The sequence below is a fragment of the Rissa tridactyla genome, chromosome 1 (assembly GCF_028500815.1).
Source record: "Rissa tridactyla isolate bRisTri1 chromosome 1, bRisTri1.patW.cur.20221130, whole genome shotgun sequence".
Classification (NCBI taxonomy): Eukaryota; Metazoa; Chordata; class Aves; order Charadriiformes; family Laridae; genus Rissa; species Rissa tridactyla.
In genome coordinates this window covers 123827226-123848646 of record NC_071466.1, presented here as the reverse complement: position 1 = coordinate 123848646, position 21421 = coordinate 123827226, and the positions used below count along the sequence as shown (strand labels likewise).

The 21421-nt window shown below is 39.2% G+C and overlaps 1 protein-coding gene across 4 annotated transcripts in view; it reads left to right on the top strand.

The window, feature by feature from the left end:
• Window positions 1-21421, top strand: part of ALCAM (activated leukocyte cell adhesion molecule) — a 121981-nt gene that overhangs the window by 54247 nt on the left and 46313 nt on the right. Inside the window, exon 1 of one of the 4 annotated variants that reach the window (XM_054188523.1) lies at window positions 16485-17187. The exons of the other annotated variants lie outside the window; for them this stretch is intronic. Coding sequence (XP_054044498.1) covers window positions 17100-17187 — 88 coding nt within the window. The 5' untranslated portion in view covers window positions 16485-17099. Of the gene's footprint in view, window positions 1-16484; window positions 17188-21421 lie in introns of those variants that run through there. 4 annotated transcript variants of the gene reach the window in all.

Below are 21421 nucleotides of genomic sequence, written 5' to 3'. Positions count from 1 at the left end.
TTGGATCCTGTCCTCATATGTGCTAGAGAATGATTTCTTTCATGATCAAGTTTTAAATTCTTGACTTAAACTTTTGGCTGCAGAGTCTATTTCTCTTGCTTCCCAGCATCAAGTTCAGAATAGTGAATCACAGTCTCAACAGATGAAGTGCCCTCCCAGCTGGTGCTCGTGTGTTTTGGAGACGGGTGATCCAGGCATCTCTTACACTAATGGTGTAATTCTTCCTAACAAGTAGATTGTGATCCTGGTTTCCCACTAAAAGTCTTTGATAAAATCCGTAGAGGTGACTACTTAAAGTGTAAATAGCACCTACTTTAGCAATCAGGTGCAGAGTTTAGGGGGAGAAAAAAAAAAACTTCTTTCACGTCTTGAAGTCACATTTCTTTCTTGTCTCTTCTTTTTTTCTTAAAATACTCCTTTTAACAAAACTGACATTCAGAAGGTCTTTCTTCCCTGTGGTCTTAATCTGACATTGAGTCTCTTAATGGAACCACCCTCTGAGCCTTCCAGTCTTGATTGGTTGTAATTCTTCTCTTTCTGAATGCCCTTCCTGAAGTTACTTGTTCTGCTCAGAGAGTTAGTATTTCAGATCTTTTCTTACTCGTCAGGAGACAAATTTTCCTACTTCTCCCAACTGTTCTTTTTCTAGTGTCCCAGGATTCAGATGAAAAGTTAATTTGCCCTTCAGTTAATCAAGGCTGTGTTCTGCTTCCATTCTCATCAATATCCGGCGCATTTTAGCTGATTAGGAAATTGTTAAAACAGATTAACCTTAACTGTAGATTAAGGACCTAAAATGTTTGTTCTGGTCCTGGAGGGAAAGCCTTACAAGTTTAAAAGAACAACTTGTCCTCTTCAGTTAGTGGCCAGCTGCTTCTTGAACAAACTTTGAGATTGACAAAGCCTTAATTAAATTGCTTAAATTCTCAGGTGCGGATCTGATCCAACACTCATTGAAGTTGATCGATGTCAGCAATCTTCAGACAGACCCAAGTCTAGTGCAAGTGGTATTCAAATACCATCTCCACTGTCTCACAATAACTACAAAACAGCTCAGCAGGTTCTTTCTGTCTCCAACTGGAAAACAATGCGGTGGCTTGTGTTTTGCACCAAGTGGCACCTGGAATACAGGTGCTTTGTTAGGATGCTTTGATCAAGTCTGTGGGCCTGTGTCATTATTGGTGGTGTTATTGCCGCATTATTATAAAACTCTAGAGCAGGAGGATATTGGGTTGTTTTGAAGCAACTTTTTAACCTTGCTTTTACTTCCTGTTTTGAAACTATTATAAGTTGTTGTTCCTTAAGTGAAAAGACTTAGATGAAAATCAGTCAAAATGAAAGGCCTCCATTAAAGTCAACACCCATCTGGTATTTAAGTGTTCTTCTTACACTTGTAACCTAATTTGAAGAGGAGAATTAGATAAAAACATGGTATTTCACTGTAAACATTTAAGAACTGGCTTAACAGAACTATGAATAACCTGACCTGGGCCCTCCTTTGGACAGAAGGTTGGGGTAGGTGATTTCCAAAGCCCCCTTCAACCTGGACTTTTTTGAGTCTGTGATTCTGCAGTATCTTCAGGTGTATAGCAGGTATGTATCCACCCAGAGCTGGCTAATCCTAAAGATGTATTTTTGTCTAACTTTCTGCTTATGCTTCTTTTTATTCCCACCTCTTCTAAAAACCTCAATATAAAACAATGTCAGAAGTGATGCACACCGAAAGAATGGGGAGCGCTGCTTCTGTACTTGGTGAGGACTAGCTTTTTGGAGCACATTACGGTTAGCATCTTAGGCCTGCAAGCAACAAGTGGAAAACCAAAGGAGCACTGGGAGCATTAATGGTGCTCCTGGCAGACGTGACAACAAATATAGCAAAGTGGGGTAAAGAAATAATGTATTACTTTGTTCCTTTTAAAAATTGTGTGATGGCCCTTAGACTCAGACTGTTTAATATGACATGGAGGACTTCTGGCATGTTTTAACAGCAAAAAAAAATATCTATTTATACAGTTTATCTTTGTAACACTCCATTTTTAGAGCAGTGGGATTATGTGGGGAGACTGATTTTGGTGAAAAGGCACATGGGTTGCATCTGTCATGAGTCCCATGTGATTTTTTGTTTCCCCGTAATGTCCTGTCAAGTGTTCCTTCCAGATGGAGATGAGCCCAATTCAGGTTAGTTTTTAACTGGGGAAATGCAGGCTGAGTTAAATGCTGTACTTTTATTTTATGTTCACAAAGAGGGAACGCTTGGCACTCTACAATTTTCTGCAACTGGGCAGGAAAAAGAAGAACAGCGAGGGAAACATGGGGATTGTAGTTATCAGCAACTTACTTGTCTTGTGGATCCTGTGGTGGATGGGGAGTTGCCTGATAGCACCTTTCAAAAGCTGGTGAAAATGCTCTTGATTTACAGCACATGAGTCTGTTTGACATACACCGAAGGGCCTGTGCTCTTCAGCTGGCTCTGTTTGGCTTGTTTTCTAAGATGAGGGGCCTTAATTCTTGGAGCAAGCTGAAGAAATCCACAACTAAGGTTAAACTATGTTTTAAATATCTTATTGCAAATCCTTGTTCAAAAGTTTTGATTAAAAAAAAATGTAATTTCTAAATATGTAGAAGGGTTTTATTTTCTGTCCTTCTAGGAATCTGAGATATCTTCAGATAGTAAGAAAAAATTGTGTATTTGTTTATTCTGACAACTTGCAGCTTTGAATTTGATGAGTTGGGATGGATTTTGGTGTTTGGGTTGGGTTTTTTTCCTATATCTAAATATATTAATTGCAATTTTAATATAATTAATAGAGGATTCCATGGGTTTGCACCAGATCGCAGAATTTCACTTAACCATGACAGTGGAATTTTGGGGGATGTTATGTTATGTAGAGCCATAATAATCATAAGTAGCTGTGCAATTGGTTGTGCTTAACCTTGGGATGCTGATCTGGATATCTTTTCAGAGTGCGATGGAGAGGCGACTTCAGGAAATCAGATTTCTCCATTGTATGTCAATTTGATCACACAAAAACCAATACTGACTCTCTAAATTTATGTTAGTGGCTGTGCTGTCATGCTCATACAGAATTATACCTCTGATTGAATTAACATTTTTGAGAAGGAATCTGATTTATAAATGTTCTTTGATAATGATTAACTGAATTAAAATATATCTGTGGCTTATTAAGTCTTCCTGTTCTGTAGTTTCTGCTACTTTTACTTATTCCTCTCTATTAAAAAACCAATAATGTTATTGTCTAGGAACAGCTTTACCAACTGTGCTTCCCTTTTTGTACACTTTTCAGATTGAAAGCATAAAGTTGAGACAAATGTGGCCTAAAAACAATGTTAGGTACCTGTGGTAAATGTTCAGACCTGTGGAGCAGAACAGTAAATCACTGGCTATTCTGTTGAATCACTTGCTGATGGTTGATCATCCTGCACCAAAGGATGCAGATTGTGCATCCTTCCTAATGCTTCATTTTTCAGCAGGCCTCAATGGTAGCATCCGTGGGGGTTTGCTAACAGGAGGCCTTACGGGGAGGTGTCATTCGTGTAAGCCAGACCTCGAGAAGGATGAAATAGCTACTGCTTTTAGTGTCTGTTTTGTCTGGCTGTTGCAGAGCTTGTGGCTGCAAGCTCTGAACATAACGGGTTTTCTCTTTAATCTCTGAAATGTGCTATCCCTAGGCAGAAGGCTGTCCTGGCCTTTTACCCCTTCCCATCTCCCTCAAGACACCTTTTCACCGCTTAAAACAAACGAACTGAGGTACCACAGAAACAGCATATTTAGAATTTAATTCCTGGGTCAATCTGGTTGAAGAAGGTGATTTCAGTCTCTGGCCCCTTGTAATAGGCGGCTCTGGCCCTTTCCACAGTTTCAAGTCTTGACTTGAGGAAGACTATCTTAAAGAGTGAGGTTTCCAGCTTCCTTTCTGCAGCTGAAACTGCTTGTGAGAAGCAGGTGTCACCTGTTCTGCAAAGGTGTGATGTGAGGTCTCTTGGCAAACCCAAGAGCCTGGTCGCAGTGGCACATGGTGTGCCTATCCCAGCTCCGTGGTACAGCTCCGCGCTTCAAAAGCAGACTGGTGTCTGCTCACTGGATCCTGCTTTCCATGCCTGCTTTAAAGGTGGGGAAGGTGTGGGGAGGAGCAAGGGAAGAAGAAATGTTTTAGCTTCCATTTTTTTCCTGGGTTTTTTGCGTGTTTTGTAAGGTGTTTGTGGCAGTCTGCCTCTGGAGATGTGCAGCACTTGGTACAGTGGAGGCTGAGCCTTCCAGTTGCTTGGTGTCGCTATAATAGAAGTCCTAACAATGCCAACATTTGAAATGCAGAGAGAAATTGCAGTATCTTTTATCTGAGCAGTATGAAAAATTGCAAATCCGTAATAACGGATAAAAAATATGCTGACATCTCTATAAAAATCAAGTAGATTATATGTGTGTTTTAATGCTTACTCCGCTGACTGCTTTTTGCTGTCACATAATTTTTGAACAGAAAATATAAGAGCAACTGAAGAGGAGTAATTCTGATATTTGCACACAGTGATTTTATGTGTAAGTGGAATAGCAATAAGTTGTTAAAAGAACTGATCAATGTGGAAAGTGGATCAAGTGGAAAAGTTATGGAATCTTGCTTTCTGTAGTTTTGTGACAGGCAGCCCAGTCAAATTAAATTGTGTTTAGAACATGAGGCTAATACCTAGGAGGCCTGGAATTGCATTTGTAATATGAAGTATTATGGGTTTAATTTTCTAAGTAGCCATGCTTCCAAGCGACACTTACAAACACCAGTTTAAAGCTGCTTCTTCCCACCTCATGCTTCATGAAGAATGAGCTGAAAGCAAAATCAGTTTTGTTTTTCCAAAAGAGAAAATGGCTTTTTGTTTTCACAGTTTGGTGCCAAATTATAACAATATTTTTTTTTACTGATTGCAATTAAAGCTAGAGGATAGAATCTCAGGATCAGTTTAGAAATTCGTATTTCAACTCAAAATACATATGCAATGACTTAAAGAACCACTCAGAAAATTATCATTATGTTTGTTCACTTTATTTATTCTCCAGATACATAATGCTGACATGTCATAAACCCCCAAACGCATCTTGCAGAGTTGTCATTATCAGACCAATTTCAGATTTTTCTGTGGAAACTGGTGAATTTTTATACTAACTGTGCATTGGCAGGAGGTTATTTTGCAGTGCCCGTTAGAAGCGGAATTAAATAGCATGTTTTGTGGTTACTTCAGAGGCAGCTACTCCTGTAGTATATGTCCCTAGAGTGGAAATACAAATCAGCCCAAGGATCACTGGTGTTGTAATCCAGTAACAAAGGGTTGGGTAAAATTTGATGAGCCTCGGTGGATCTGGGCATCTGACATTGCTTCTTGTGTTGTTCCATTTAAACCTGAATGTGTTGGCCTGTTTTGGCAGAAGTCAACAAAATCACTTATATCTCCTTTAGTTTGTTGTGAAACAAGTAATTCATTAATCTGAGAGGGTCTCAACAGAGTGTGTCACGTGAGTTGCTTGGTGAAGACTGAAGGCAGAAGAAACCTTTGGGCAAAAATGTGTGTGTTTGTCAAGATTTCTTTTATTCCCAAAACATGTGGGCATTAGCAAGTTTTTTATTGTATACGTTTAGGTAGTCATTATGTTTTAAAACCATCCTGGCTTAGAGTTCATTTTGATATTCAAGAATGTTACAGGACAAGGTCCAACCTGCTCCATGATTTATCAGAATTGGTCATACGTCCTGGTTCACCTAAATTTCTTGCTGTAAAATACTTAGGACTGGGGTTTTGTTTTGTTTTTTAATTTTCCTTATACAGTTAATAATCTTTTAACTCCATATGTTGCTTGGGTAACTAAAACCCCTGTAGGTAGGAAGAACTATGAGCATAGTAGGCAAGCTGTGAGCATAGCAGGCAAACTGTGAGGGAAGATTTAACCATTTAGTTACATTTAACCATTGAGTTTTAACCGTTGAGCTACACTTAGATGAGCCTAGAGGGCTGTATAAAGAGCTGCTTTCCTAACTGGAAACTTTGCCAGATGACATGCACAGGATCTGAAGTGTGTGCAGTCAAAAGCAAATGGACCTAAGACACAGGTGACTACATTAGGTAGATGTACTGAACTGTAGCAAACTCTTCATAGATAGCAATTAAAAAGTTATTTTCTTAAATGTAGCGAAGAGATTCCCTGCTAAGGAGCTTCCATTTTCCTGACCCTATTAAAACATTACTTCTTACACAAGACTTCTTTTATTTTCTTATTTCTCCTCCATTTTTGTGATGCACCGTGGCTGTCACCATTCTACTACTGCTGCTAAGTTTTTAATTTTGGGGATATGTTGTTTTTCACATGTTGACTATGTTATGGATGATTTGTTATGAGTTGGTTTTATCGTGCCCTTCATACTGAAATTCTAATGATATAGAAAATACAGTAATTGTCTTACATTAATAAAATACAAGTATTTGCCTTTATGACAGAATAATTTGTCATCATTTATTGAGTATGCAGCCTCAGTGTTTAATCTAGCAGAGTTTAAAACTAGATATTTCATGAAAACCTGAACAGCATGCATATAAGTAATCAAGTGTTAGATCATTTTACTGTACTAACAGAATAATGACTTTTTTATAGAATGTATTATTATTTAATCACATAATACTACAGAGTTGGTTTTGAAAAAAAATAGGTTTGAAAGCATTTTTCCCCAAGTGCTGCATGCACAATGATTTATTTTTTGGTGGCAGAACAAGAATATGGGCATCCTTGTTCCTCGCTCAGATCTTTAGCCAAAAGACCTTCCTTTCTGTAATATTCATAGATTGGTGGGGCTTTCTGTTGATACTCTGCTTGTTACTCTACATATAGAATGTATAATTTTCCTAGCAGTAAATCTTTCAAATTAAGGTATTCAGATAACATGAAGTCTTTCTCCCTGCTTTACATGAAAACTGACTGGTGCTTAAGAGAATTAATTTAGAAACAGCATGGAAGATAATGCTGCAGTGGGTTCGCTGGCTTGAGCAGGGAGGGAGGCAAGGGCATATAGATTTGAAATGACTGGCTTTTAATGTTTTCTTTTGGTGGCCGTAACAAAATTTTCCACTGTGATTTTAAAAATGTACATGATGACATTCCAAATGTAGAGTCAGTTGCTCTAGTATGGATCTGGAATAGTTTTTAAATTTCAGCAATTTATGCAGCTGTAACTGAGATCAGAACCCAAGCCACAACTATTGCGTTTTGTCTTCTCTTCATGCATTTAAAGAGGGGAAACTTGAAGGCTGAAATCTCAAGAAATTGTAATGAGTTCACTAACCTGTTCCTTTTTTTTTTTTTCTGTATTGTACTTGAAGCTTCAGTAATATGTGAGTGTGAGACAGAAAAGGAAATTTTCCAGTGAAATCAGTTCGTATTTATAGTGTGATTGTACATGCACATAAACAGGAACATACATACCCTACACTTAGCCCACTTTCTCTTTCCAAAAAGCCTAAATATAAAATCTCTATCTAATTTTTTTTAGCTGAGTGCATACAACAGCTTCTTAGTATTTTGATGAGTCCCATCTTCATCTGCTGGCTTCAATCTTTCATATTATTTTATTACTCCTTCCATGATATCTTACTGGAATTTGTAGCTGAAAGAATAATGCAGAGACTGAATCCTAATAGATCAAAGATTTGACATCTTTATGGGCCTCTGCTTAGTTATATGTAGGGTTCTGCAGAATTACATAAAGCTCTTCGTAAATCAGAAAATCCACTTGCCCGACTGGTTGCCCTGGGACAGATGAATTGAATCCCTTCTCTTTTTTTTACACTGGTGACAGGGAGGGGAGAAGTCGCAACCTGGTCACAAACATGGTTTTTCAACAGTAGCAAGAGCAAGTTACAGAATACACATAAGTGCTGTTAGGTTTCCAGCCCATAAATACTGAATTATGCCAAAATTTAAATTTTCAATTTTTTTGCAACAGTTTTTGTTCCAGGATAGTAAGCTTATAAAATTTTGTAACCAGGGAAGGAAGAGTACGCTTAATGGCATGTATATTTTAATCATTCAAAATCTGGGACTATATCTCATATATATCCACGAAATGTTGAACCTATTCTTTGCAATGTAACTTTATTTTAAAATCAGATATGTTGACTGCCACTCACACCAGCTATAAATTTTAAAGTTATCACTCCAGAAAGATGATAGCTAGAACTTCAATATTGAAAAAGATTACGCGTGTATTTGTTTTAAAACAGAATGGGTAAATCTTATAATTAAAAATATTGTTCTTTATGCAAAAATCAACTATCAAAGATCTAGTATTTGACCTAAAATATTTAATTTAATGCTAATTAGCTCTACTTGAATTTTCTTTTGGATTTTTGTTTTTGTTTTTCCTGCTAGAAGTAATGAGTGCTTTAATATAATTTCATATTTATACAGCTCCTTTCATGTGGTTTTTTTTTAACCAGCAAAACAAGTTATAAATGGAAATAATTTTATCCACTTGTTTAGAAGCAACTGTTATCACAGGAGAATGTAAACTCTGTTTAAGATGGCATATCCTCTGTTAAGAATGGATATAAGAAATGATGCATTCTGTGTTTGGTGAAAGACAAACCACAAGTTAAGGTGATGAACCATAAATCCGAGGAAAGAATTATTCAGAAGACTTTTTTTTTGTTAGATCTAAGTTTTAATCCATAAATATGTAGACGTTAAAAAATTACCTAGGATTAAAAAGACATGGGAGTGAAGATACCTGTTTAAATGTGTTCTTCATTAAAATTACAACGTGAAATTAGGTAGGAAAGAAAATTGTATTAGTGTTATGCTTAGCATATTGCTCCTTTGACTACGACAGAGCCAAAAGGCTGCTTGGTAATATATACTTCACTCCTCTCCAGTGGCTGTATCCAGAAGACAAGAGAGGGTTTGTTTCTTTGGTCAATGAATAGAAGAAATAAGGAAGAGGCAGTAAAGCAGGTCGAATGTCCGTCTACAAACAGCTACGTCTGTAGTTTATCTTACTATTAGCTTTTATGCTTTGAATTCATCTGCAAAGTAATATCTGGTGAAAAGTACAAAGTAAGGTGTTTTTTAGTAATTATTCCTAAGCATGTGTTTCTGTTATGATAAGTGACTATGCATAGCAGTTCTGGCTGTGATGGAAAACGGGGAAAAGTCTGTCCTTGGTTTGCACTAACTACAGCAGCTAGCATAGGTGTATCCAGCTAGGTATACTAAAACCAGCTGGAATAGCTATTATTTTACTCAGTAGATGTTCTTTATCTTTTGGGGTGTTATTGATTACCAAAAGGTTTGATGTTTTTTCTCTTTAGTAGGTAATTTTAGCAAGCTTAATGATTTTTCAAAAAATAAACACATGAATTATAAAAGATGCATTCATCAGCTATAAGACTGTGCAGCTTTCCTACTGTCAGAGGAGCTTGTACAGGCTGAGGTTTGTAAGCAGCATCAGAAGCAGGTGTGCGTTCTGATTTTTTTTTTCCTGTTTGTATGATAAATTTGTGTTTAAAATGAGATGATAGAGTATCTCATGAGATATCTTCAATGCTCTGCGAAATAGCATTTGAACCAGTTTCATTGTCCTGATCTAATAGTGTGATTTATGGAAGGTCTCTTAGGATAGATAGCATGGTTTTTTTTCAAGATTTTGAATGCATTGAGTATTTACTTTCAGTTGAAACATGTAATTTGAAAAGATGCAGGTGTGAAGACTGAGCGGAGAAGGTGAAGTGCTTACATTGAGAGAGCTTTTCTGTCCGTGCTCTCTCCCCTCTGCTGGAAGGAGAAACCACGGTTGAATGATCCACACCAAATTATATGACCTTGGTTTATAACTTCGGAGGGTGACATAAACAAATCCAGCATTCAAAAACACATCTGGAGAACATCTAATCCTACTGGGATGCAGGGGAGAGGAGATACTGTGCAAAAGACACTTCAAGACTAATATACTAGCACTGTTAGTTAATACAGCTTATTTTATCTCTTAGTGCCACCACTTTCAGTCTTAACTGGCATCACGCCTGTGATTTTGGAGGGTGTTTCTTTTGCCACAGTTATGTGCTGCTGTTATGTGAAAGGTGGACCTGTTCAATATGTTGCAAAGCTTCTCTGTTGTACATATGCATAGTCTTCAACCCTCCAAGGCCATGGTACCCAACAAATCAACCTGCAGCTGTGTTCTTCTATTAACCTCTTGGAGCTGCAAGTCGATAACTTCAGTTATCTGGAGTCCCGTTAGTGCATAGATTATGTAGCTTGGCCCTCAGAAAATTATCTCCCAAGCAAATACACAAAACTAAATAGCTGAAGCTGCTAATCATAAAGCAGAAGTTCTGCATTGCCGTTTAAGCTGTACTTTAATTTATCTGACACGTGTATGCCGAAGGCCAACAATCTGGAGTTTTTGTTAAATCTTCATCATTTACCTTCTGTAGCTTGGTTTTTTTTCTTGTGAATATTCCTTCTGGATTGACTGTTTTTATCACTTGTATGCTTCCAAGTGGTGTTTAAAAAGTCCTTCTTTCCTTTTATGGGTCAATAGAAAAAAAAAAAAAGGCAAAAAAGCAGAATCACTGCATCTGTCTTGGTTAGCAGATTGCCACTTTGTGCTTCGGGTTCCCATAGTTTGTAAGGAAAAGTACCACAAAGTTATCGTAACATTTCAAATTCATATGTAAATCTTTTCTTATTCAAAAACATTGTCAGTAAAAGGGGAAAAATTATCTTCAGAGATTGCTGAGGTAGTATATGGCTGCGCAAATCAAACATACTTAATCTTTTGGAGGGGATTGTAAGTTTTGTTTAGGTTTGCTTTGGCTGGGAATGATTTGGGATGGGCTCCATCCCCAGCTTTCTGTCAAAGCTTTGCAGAGCTAACCGGGAGTAGGGAAAGGCGCTTAAGACATTGACATGGAAATAAGCAGCTCTGAGTCCGCTGCTTTGAATTGCCTATGGAGGGAAGGACTAATGAATAAAAGCATCACCATTTTTTCATTGCTCGTTTTTAGCAGAGCCTTAGAACTCTGGTAAAGATTTAAATAGTAGCTCACAAGGATTAAGAGTTGATATTTTTCATCAGGAGCTTTTCCCTAACAAAAAGAGTCAGAATTGTACATACAATAAAATGAGATATTACTTGGCTACAAAATTTGTACACTTTTTATCTTGTATTTAGCTCATGTAACTTAGTATATGGTTTGCAGAGTTTTACGTGGAGAAGTTTGTCTTGGTGTGTGTTGGTACAAAATTAGTGTTTTCTTATAATTTTTGTCTCTGGCAAGCCTCTAAATAAAGGAAAAAAGGGAAACAATATTGAATGAAATGCTGATGCATTTGTACAGTGGTAATGCTTGGGTGTATCAGATGTGATGTATTTATCAGCCCACTCTCCTGAAACACCCCTTAAATCATTTTAATATCTCTTTTTTCATTCTTATCAATACACTTTGTTGTCCCCTGCACTGCTGCCACATTGTATTACAAGTACCTACACATGAAATCCAGTCTGCTCTTCTGTCACCTCCGGCTCTTTTCCAGCATGAGTACTGTCCGTAAGTGTCCTCTGCCTTTTTGCTGATGCTTGCTTTGGTTTATTTTTCCCCATAATACATTATGAAGCCTTTTTTTTCTGTGTTGCGCCTAGTCAGGATTTCTATCTCATATTTGAAGTACTCTGAATAGTTCAGCGTTGTGATCCCAACACCAACGCTTTCCTTATTTTAATTTTTTTTTTTATTAATGGAGACCACAATAGTATGTGGACAACTTTTTACTTTTTTTTTTTTTTTTAAGAGAATGCTGAGTAATATCACGTTTCATACTATCGATAGGTGTCCCTAAATAATGTAATACATTACCTTTTACCGGGCTCTAATGTTCTTCAACACAAATAGAATGAAGGCTATGATGTTGCAAGTTTGGGGTGTTTTACCTAAATAGTTTTAGAAAAAAACTAATCAGAAATCCTTTATACTTATCAAGGCCTAGATTTATTACAATCTGTAAATAATTTACAATGTGTTTCATGTATGAGCTTTCAAATTTGAATGATTTTTAAAAGTGATGCTTTTTAACTCTGTTAAAAATTAGTTAGCTCAAGCATTGTAGTCACAAGTCATCAATGTTGAGTGAGAATAAAAATTTTAATCCATTTTAACATGAAGTGTGCTTTTTACAATTCCCCACATTATCTTAACAAAATGAATGAGCTTTCATTAGGAAAAAAGTAAAAAGTACAAGATTAAAGCTGATGAGCTAAATCAAGGTGTCCTGCTTGGTTGATTTAAATCCATGATTAAAATCAGTGATTTGATTTAAATCAATCCACTGTTCTTTCAGCCAGCCTGAAAGGAACTGTTCTTCATTTCCTGCCTAATTAGAATTGCTTCTGTAAAATTAGTTAGGATTCTGCCTTGATACGGCAAATCTGCTGCACCCTCTGAATTCCCTGAACGTTGTTTTTTGGGGTGGAAAGACTGTTTTTCCTGTTGTTTTCCTTCTTTTCAAATAATAGTGTTAACGAAGTGATACTTCTGCCAGCAGAGCATACCACTATCTTGTCCCTTAATAGCCGGGGATAGAAAAAAGGGTCTAAATCGTCTCTCACCTTGTCTGTTAAGGATCATTTCAGCTGGATGACTTCTTCAAGTACTGAGGAGGGGGTTGATGCTCCCTTGTATCTTCCTGCCGCCTGTCCATTATGCTGGGAGTGACATTCCTGGGCGCCTACTCCCCTGAGAGCTACGTTTGTGCAGCCTGACGGCTGGTGCCAGGTTACCCTGCTCCACAGAAACGACTGAAAATAGAAGTACAGAGAGATAACTAAGTAAAGGAGAGGCAATAAAGCTAAAAATGGCTTTTTTTTCCGTGGCTTCATGCCCGTTGGTGCATCCTCTGGAGACGAAGCCACTGGATGTTTCCATGGAAGCTTGTCTTCTCCTGGGAGCCTTGCAAACTTCTCTGCAGGGTGGATGCTCTGGTAGTCTGACAACTTAAGTTTGTTTTGCAGCCGCCTTCTCAGCTCTCCACTTCCCCACCACCACTACCACCTTCCCAGCTTCGCAACACCTCTGGATATGAAGTATCTCCTATTTCCCTGTGAAACTTTGATGGAAATTGTCAAGTTCTTAATCCGATGGCTTCCTGTGGGGGCACCCATGAGCAGCACAATCAAGCAAGTTTCATTTTCTTTAGGTGGAAAGAAAATCCTCTAACATAGCTCTAAAGAATGTGCATCGTACTAACTGTATTCCAGTTATTTTTAGGAGTACAGAAGCATCCTATGATGACAAACTACTTTGTTCTCTGAAGTGTAACTAAATAGCAATTTCTGTTGTAGCTATTGTGTCCATCCTGAGAAATAAAGAAGTGATTTCAGTCCTGGTGTGAAATCGAGGACAAAACCAGAATATTTTACTGCATTTCATTTGGGCCCCTAATCTATTTTCTTCAGAAAAGTCTTTAGTTGTTGATTTTCTTACTTTTGGTTGGTCTGTGAGTCAAGTCCTGGGAAGGATGGTCTTCTGTAGCAGGACTGTGGAGAACCCAACCCAAAGCAGTCATCTTGCCAAATGCTGCCTGCCTGGCCTCTGTAGAGGAAAGGGTTTTCAATGAGGCTCTTCTCCTCCTTTGCTTTTCTTTCTTAGTTTGCATGGCTGTTTAAGAACGAGATTACCACGTGCTCCAGATCTTTGGAGTGCCTAATATAGTGAGATATAGGGGAGGCACGGAGGCGCGTATAAAGTATTACTTTATTAATAATGTGCAGAGATACTATGTTTGAAAATAATACTACTGCCAGTTCTAAAATCTGAACAATTTACCTTTATTATGAAAATGAAAAATGTGTAAAAGCTTACTCGTGCTTATGACAAGGAAATAATATTTTGTTAGATAGAATATAATTTAAAATATGTTATGGGAATTTACATTTTTCTAAAGAAGGAGTTGCCAAATCAAATTAGCGTTGAATTCAGGAAACCTCTTGTTGAGAGATTCAGACAAGCCATATGGTACTCTCTTGAAAACATCAAGGCAAGGGAAGTATTGTGTGGGCTTTTATCACATTTTAGTCATTTTGAGAAGAAAATATGTTTTAATATTTTTATATGTACCAAATGGCTCATATTACAATTTAATGTGAAAGAAACGATGTGTACCTAAGATAAATCTATATAATTAAAACCTACTCAGGTGCATTCAGCTTGATTTAAGGTGCCTTGTTGTGGTTGTAGAGTACTTAATATATTGAGGGATTTTTTTAAATAGCTATGATGGATATTAATTTTATGTTGGACTCATTTCAATACTGCAGCAGCCAATTTCAGATACATATATGGACTGTCTAGAGAGGAAAAATATGTCTTGGAACAGCTGTTGGTGCACAGGAGGCAGGTGTAAATGTGAAGGTGCTTTTAGGGACTTGCTGGTATGTCAGCCTCAAAGCAGAGGCGTGTTGCTTATTAAATGGTGTCTTAGGATAATGCCAAGGGTATAATGTTAATGATGGTGCCAAAACCCTCTTACAGCTCTGCAGCCTGGTGGTCTGTCACTGGATTCAAAGCTTCTTTGTGCCATCTGTCCCTGGCTTCTTCCAACCCGCCTAGCTGCATCTGCTAGCCCTCCTCACCCACGGTGGGCAAGGCCTTGCATGTCTGTGGGCCTTTGCTTTGCTGTTTTAAAACAAGCATGTTCATGGGAAACTGCATTCAGATCCATTGGTGAAAATGGTAATCTGCAAGTGGGAAGTCTGATATTTTCAGGCTCTTACTGACTTCTTTTAAGAGGATACTTTGGAATGCTGTTTCTGAAGGTCCAGGTTCACAGCCCTTGTGTGCAGAAGCTTTGGGTTCCTGTCCAAAGGTCCCCGTCCTGCTCTGTCAGGAAGGAACAATGGGGGATGGGCTGGTGAGCAGGGGGTGCACCTTAAATCAAGCTGAAGTCCTGCTCCAGGGGGGCTACACCCAGCGCCTGCATCGGGTCTCAAAACCCAGCCTCTTCACTTCTGCCACTTAGTTCTGTGATTTGGTTTAGGCAGTGAACATCTATCTTTCAGACTAAATTTGCATATCAGATGCATTTGAGGGGGGGAAAAAAAAGCATATAAAAGGTTTTAAAAAGCAAGTCAGCCTAAAAAGCTGATTTCTACCTATGAGAAACTAAAGGCAGCTGCTACTTTGCTGGAGGGTGGCTTGGTTTATTCTGGTTGGTTGGTTGGTTTTGTGTTCTGAGGTTTTGGGGTGGTAGTTTGTTTGGGTTTTTTTGGGTGAGACCCAATTAAGACTAGCCTAAAAGTAGATACATTGTCCGAAATACTATTGAATTCCCCTCCCATGCACACACAACCCATACTACGCACGTGTCATGAGCACGCACGCGTGCCATGGCATCCCTCTGTTCTGTCAGACAAGCCAATACTGACATTTCTGCAAGGACCCTGGTCTCTTAAAAAAGGCAACTTCTAAAGGATTAAACTTTGCAAAGTCACTTTTATCTTCACCGTGCGACATTTGTTTCCCATTAATTTAGAGTAAAAAGGCTTGTTGTCAGCATCAGGGCATTAAAAACATACATCATTCCTGGAGCTGTTCAGACATGGTCAAAGCTCACATAAATAATTCTCTAGCCATGGTATTTTAGGGAGGGCACCATCTGGCTCAAAAAAGGAAACAGGATTCCAGAACTAATAATTAGTTTTTAGGATTTCTTCAGAATAATTAGGTATAGGATCATTTTTTAAAATATGTGTGCTAATTAGTGCATATTTTTACAGAAGCTAGAGACTATTAAAAATCATTCTGCTTCTTCAAAAAAGACAGAATAACAAGTTTTTGTCTTTGGGGGCCAGATCCTTTTCCCTACTGAGCCATCCTAGCACCCCTCCTGACACTAAGAGATGGCTTGAAGTAGCTGTGAGATTGTTTTGTCCTTTCGGAAGTGTTTTCTGCCAGGTACCCGGCACAGTCACATTCCTCTTGACACAGAGTGGTGGTTGGTGTGACACTGAGTAGTGGTTGGTGGTTGGCGTTGTAGGTAGTGGGTGCTCCAGGAGTCCCCTTGGGCATGATGAGAGCCACAGCACGGCAGGAGGACTTGTGACTGACTGGCTCAGGGATGCTTTTAACTTACCAAAAGCTGAAGCAGTCCCTGGCCGGGCACTGCATGAATGCTGTTTCTCTGTAGAAAACACAAGACGTCTCTTAGGAAAGAAGGAAGGTACCTCTCATTTACTTTGCAGTATTGTGGTATAAAGATGGGCATGAAGGCTCTGCCCTTCAGTAGGTGATTTGCTTCATCCTGGCACCGCAGTATCTTGTGTGCTTGGCCAACATAAGGGCTCCGTAGCAAACGCCTTGACTTCGATGGTTGTTGCAAAATGGTAATGCTCTCAGTACGTGGTTAGTGTCAAAAAATTGATAACTAGCGGTGTAGAGGTAAAAGCTCCTGCCACAAATCAAATTAAAAAGTCAGGAGAACTCTCTTCTGTGTTCCTGCTCATGGAGAAGAGGCGATATGGGTGGCAGCAGTGCCTAGATAAGAAAATTGGTAATTATGGCCCAAATATGTAGGTCAAAACAGCATGTTGAACCATACTTAAAAGTGCAGTTGGGCATTAATGCAGTTTACAAGAGCATAATGCACTGCAGAAGCTGTCATGCTAACTAAACCACAATTGCCTTCTCCACAAAGAGTTTCTGACAGGCATTTAGAGAAAGAGGCCAACTTTCACACCAAGATATGTGTTTACAGAGAGTTTCAATGACAGCGTAAGTGTGGCCGCTCTGCGCTGGAAGCCAGGCATCTAACTGAGGTGGGCTACTCTCAAGGAATCGCTGTTTACTCAACCATTCACATCGAAATCTAAAATTACAAGCATCCAAGTCCGTGCAGCTGCTATCACGTCTGATACTGCTGTTCAGGATGATGTCGAAACGAGTGGCATGTAGCGAATGTGTTCCCTAAAGCCGGTGTAGTGCGTTACCCAGGTGGTCAAAGCTTCCCTGTTCCTGCAAACCACTCACCAGGTTTTATTTGTGGCAGAGGCGCACACTGCATGCCTGGAGTCCGGCGGCTCATGGGGCAGAGGTTACACTCTGGAAGTAACAGTGGCTCCACGGCGGTCCTGAAGTGCTCCACCGAAGGTTGGTCTAGGCTGGGATCCTGAGCAATGGGTTGATCGTGCTTCTTCATTATCTTATAAATAAGATATGAATGATGGACTTTCAGGAAGCTACCACAATATGTGTAGCAATAGGGAAGCCTAGTCAGCATAAGTCTTTTCTAGTAGTGATGCTGATGTTTTATGCCCTCATCCTCGTGCTGTGGGACTGTTGGTTCTTGAAGATAAATATGTGCATAAATATTTGAAAGACTGAAATTCTGTATTGCTTCTGTTTAAGCACACGCTTATACTAACTCTTTGGTACCCTTTTTGGAACTACGGATAGGCCTTACAAGGTATGCTGCTGCTTTTAAACTTTATAGCAACACTGTATTTGCAGAAAGAAATGCCTACAGTTTAAAATTCTAGAAAGTAACTCATATATTAATTTAAAATTTAATTAATTTAAAAAATGAATAGGAACCATACTTTGCATTTTCTAACCTTCATGGTTTTCTTCCGAGGGCAGCTGAGACTTACAGCAATTTGTTCAATAACTGGACAGTACCTATATGTTCTAATGTTATATTATATTGGAAAAATCAATGTAAGCTGTGAGCCCATCCACCAGATTTGAGCTGCAGTTGTGTGATCCTTTCCAGTGTTGTTTTATACGTGCAGCATTATTTTAAGCAGAGGGGTTTTTTTGTAAAAACAATAAAGAACTCATGCAAAGAAGAAAAGTAATAGCACATCAGATGCTAGCTTATATATGCACATACATACATAAATACATATGAGGTGGAAACAGATTCTGATATTTGGCAGCGTTTCATACCATCACACATGTCAGTAATATCCACAAGTAGAAATGATGGGCACTGAAGTCACACCAGCCTTACACATTTCCATATCCACATGTCTATGTTTCACCATTGAATAAGAGCCTGTGTAATGTTAATTTTTTCTTTTTATATATAGTTGGCAGTTTGTGCTGCTGACACACCTGTTAATTTTCAGCATACTGGTTAAGAAAGGCAGGCAAAGACAAAACTTTAATAAATGAAGGTGATGCTGATTGCGCCCGTTGGTGAAAGTGCACATCTGCTTCAGCTCATCACCAACAGCAGGAGACAGTTGCCAGTACCAGGGCTGGCTACAGGCATCTGTGAAATTTAAAGTGCCGTGTCTGTGAGGAGCCCATTAAATCTAAAGAGAGCCTTAGAGGAGCTGTCAGTCACTTATTTTAGCATAAATCATAAGGATTTATAGCATTATACTTTCAATGAGCTTTTCCCCCTTCACACCTATGTTATTGTGCTATCAGTGAAATGATAGGTCTTGTCTGCAGGTAACAAAGACCTGTTGATGATTCAGGAGGCTATATTCATCTCATCTGCGCCGCTTTGTCCTCTCCCTTATCAGTAGGGAACGCAGTTGGAAAACAGACGGAGCAGCCTATCGTCAGCTGGGGGGTGTCCATCCAGCCAGAGCCACCTGATGGCACATAAAACGAATCTATGTCCCTAACTTGGAGGGGCTGGATGTTTTCTGTTGAAAGCATGCACAGCTTTTTCTACCCAGTCAGCATTACAGAAGGATAAATCTGTCCTTCATCTATGCCCTTTAGAGTTGTGATTTCTGTAAGGTTTTTTTCTTTTTTTTCTGAAGTGATTAGCACATGGTTTTCACCACAAGTAAATGAAACTCATTCACTGAAAATAATATTCTGTACGCATTACAGGCGCAGGGTATGGTTTGCTCTGTTGCTGAAATCTAGCTGGTTTCTTTGGGAATAAACACTGCTAAAACCAGCAAGCAGCAGGTCTAGTTAGTGTGACTGCAGTATGGAAGAGTGGCAGGACACTGCCTGTTAATTAGCTGTGGACCCCGCAGCCTTGATGAAGGGCAGGTAGGAAGAACATGTTTCTGTGATACACAGTATTGGACACGCGATTTCAGGTGTGTCTTGGCAGAGTGTCAGTGGAACCTGCATCGGGCAGTTTCAATCAAACTTGCATTCACCATATATTTTCTTTCTTACTTACTGGGCTGTATGGGAGTATTACAGGAATACGCCTGGAGCTTCTGCAAATGTTTCAGAGCACTGATAAAGAGAGAGAAGCCTTCTCCACACAGATTCTTATCTGCTTGCTGGAAACCCTGTTTGCTGCAGAGGGGAATGCTGTTAGCAGATAGCAAGCCCACAGCAGAAGCGAGGGAGCTGAACTTTTAGGATTGCTTTGCGTGAGTAGACAAGTGCCCAGGTGAATGTGCAGGCAATGGAGAGGGTGAGGTTTGCAGATCTGGAACATACTGGATAGTAGAGATCTGACCTTTTTCTTTGCTTTAGGATTACTTGACAGAGGAAATCATGATTTGAGGTAGAGGAACAACAAGCACAGTTAAAAAAATTACATTATTGAAAACTGTCAGGCACTTGGAAGGAGCCTAGACAGGCACAAGGGAAGTAACTCTTCCTATAAGGAGAACTATAGGCAGAACGCAGACAACTCACAACAGGAAAAGTGGTTAGAACAGTGTCTGCTGTTCAGCTTCCTTTGCATAGGAGGACTGCGGTGGCATTGATTTAACTACACTAGTTTTTCTAATTTTTTGTGTTACCTTGTTTTTCCTAATTCCTAATTTGTTTCCTTTTAATTTATTTGCTTAACTAGAGTGATCAGTGATTTTTTTTTTTCCCCCTCAGACTTTGCAAAATGATCCTCTAATTTGCTTTCTGGTACCTTGATTTTTCTCTTGAGACTCCTTCATGCTTAAAGAAATGTAAGAAATTTATACAAGTTTTGTGAAGTACATATTTTGTAAAATATAAATTGCTACTATGTTTTCACTTATCAAGAAATTCAGTATTTTTTTAATTTACTGGAAGGTGGAAGGTGTTGATAATTCCTGTCTGTTACTGCACTGCCAAACCTTAGGTGTGTTAACCATACAATTTTCACTAAGTGGAAGCAGCAGAGGTGCAGAAAGCAAGCGAAGAAAACCAAGTAGTGTTAAAGCTGCTGTTGTCTCTGCCGACGTGGCCACGGAGCCCTTCCATGTATTTGATGGGCAGTAGGTGGATTCAGGGTCAGACTTCCCTGTGATGCTTTGTGTGCTTCCTTGCATCTGGCCAATGCCAGGGGGAAGGAAATGATGCTTACTGCTTTTCCAAAGCTAAGGGCTTGCTTGAACTATTTTTCCTCTGTTTTGATGCAAGAGTTGGAGTATAGGTCAATAAGTAAAAATGGATAAGGCGTGCATTTCTTAGACAGTGCCTAACTCCTAAAACAACTTTATATGGAAAGTCCGTCTGCTCTTTGTCCTCTTACCTGCTTATGGATCCTCACAGACCAAAATCTAAAGGAATGTACTTACAAAGGGTACTTCTATATAGACAAGCTAACATATATTTTACTAGCATATGTGGACCGTAACGTATGTGAAAGAAAAGGTTTTTTTTCCCTGTGTTTTCCACAGTTGGAGAGGAGCAGCCTGGGTCAGGGAGTCAGGTGCAGTACTGGTTTTTGTTAGATGATGGTCATAGTGAAGCCTTAACACGGTGCTGTGAATGCACCTTTCCAGAAACAGCAGTTAACCAGGTGGGATGCAGTGACCACCTCCTTGTCATCTTGCAGTTGCTTCTTCTCGTTGGTTTAATCCTGCGCAGGCTGATGGGAAGAGGGTTAGTGCCTGTGGTAGGAAGGGAGCCCAAGTGTCTCACCCTATAAGAAGCAATCTGTTCACTTCCAGGTGCCCCTGGAAAGAGCCGGCAGGTTTGGACCCCTTTTGCCATCTCCGCTGCAGTGCCACCACGATTGCAGCCCCATTTCCCAGGCGTCTCGCTGCAGCGAAGCAGCAGCGCGCCCAAAGGGAAGGATAAAGTGGCAAAAGTCTAGCAGCCTTTTTCAGAAGGTCTTCTCCCTTGGCGCCCTGCCAACTTGACATCGACTTAAAATCTAGGATGACAGGGCAATATACTCTTACTTAGAGTACCAAAAGAAAATTTCTCATAGTCCTGATATGAAAAACATATGCTGTTTAGCCTTTTATTCAGCATTTATGTATAAATTATGTGGGGTTTCTGCACTATTAGCCTGTGGGGTATATTGATCCACATTGTCAATATCAAGTTATGAAAAAGCAAGAGGGCCAGCTCTTTTTCTAGTATGCTGGCTATTGACTTTTTTAAAAAAAAAAAAAAGAAAGGATTCATAGCAAAATATTATGGGGGATTTTAGATAATTATTTTTGAGCTATAGGTTTTATTT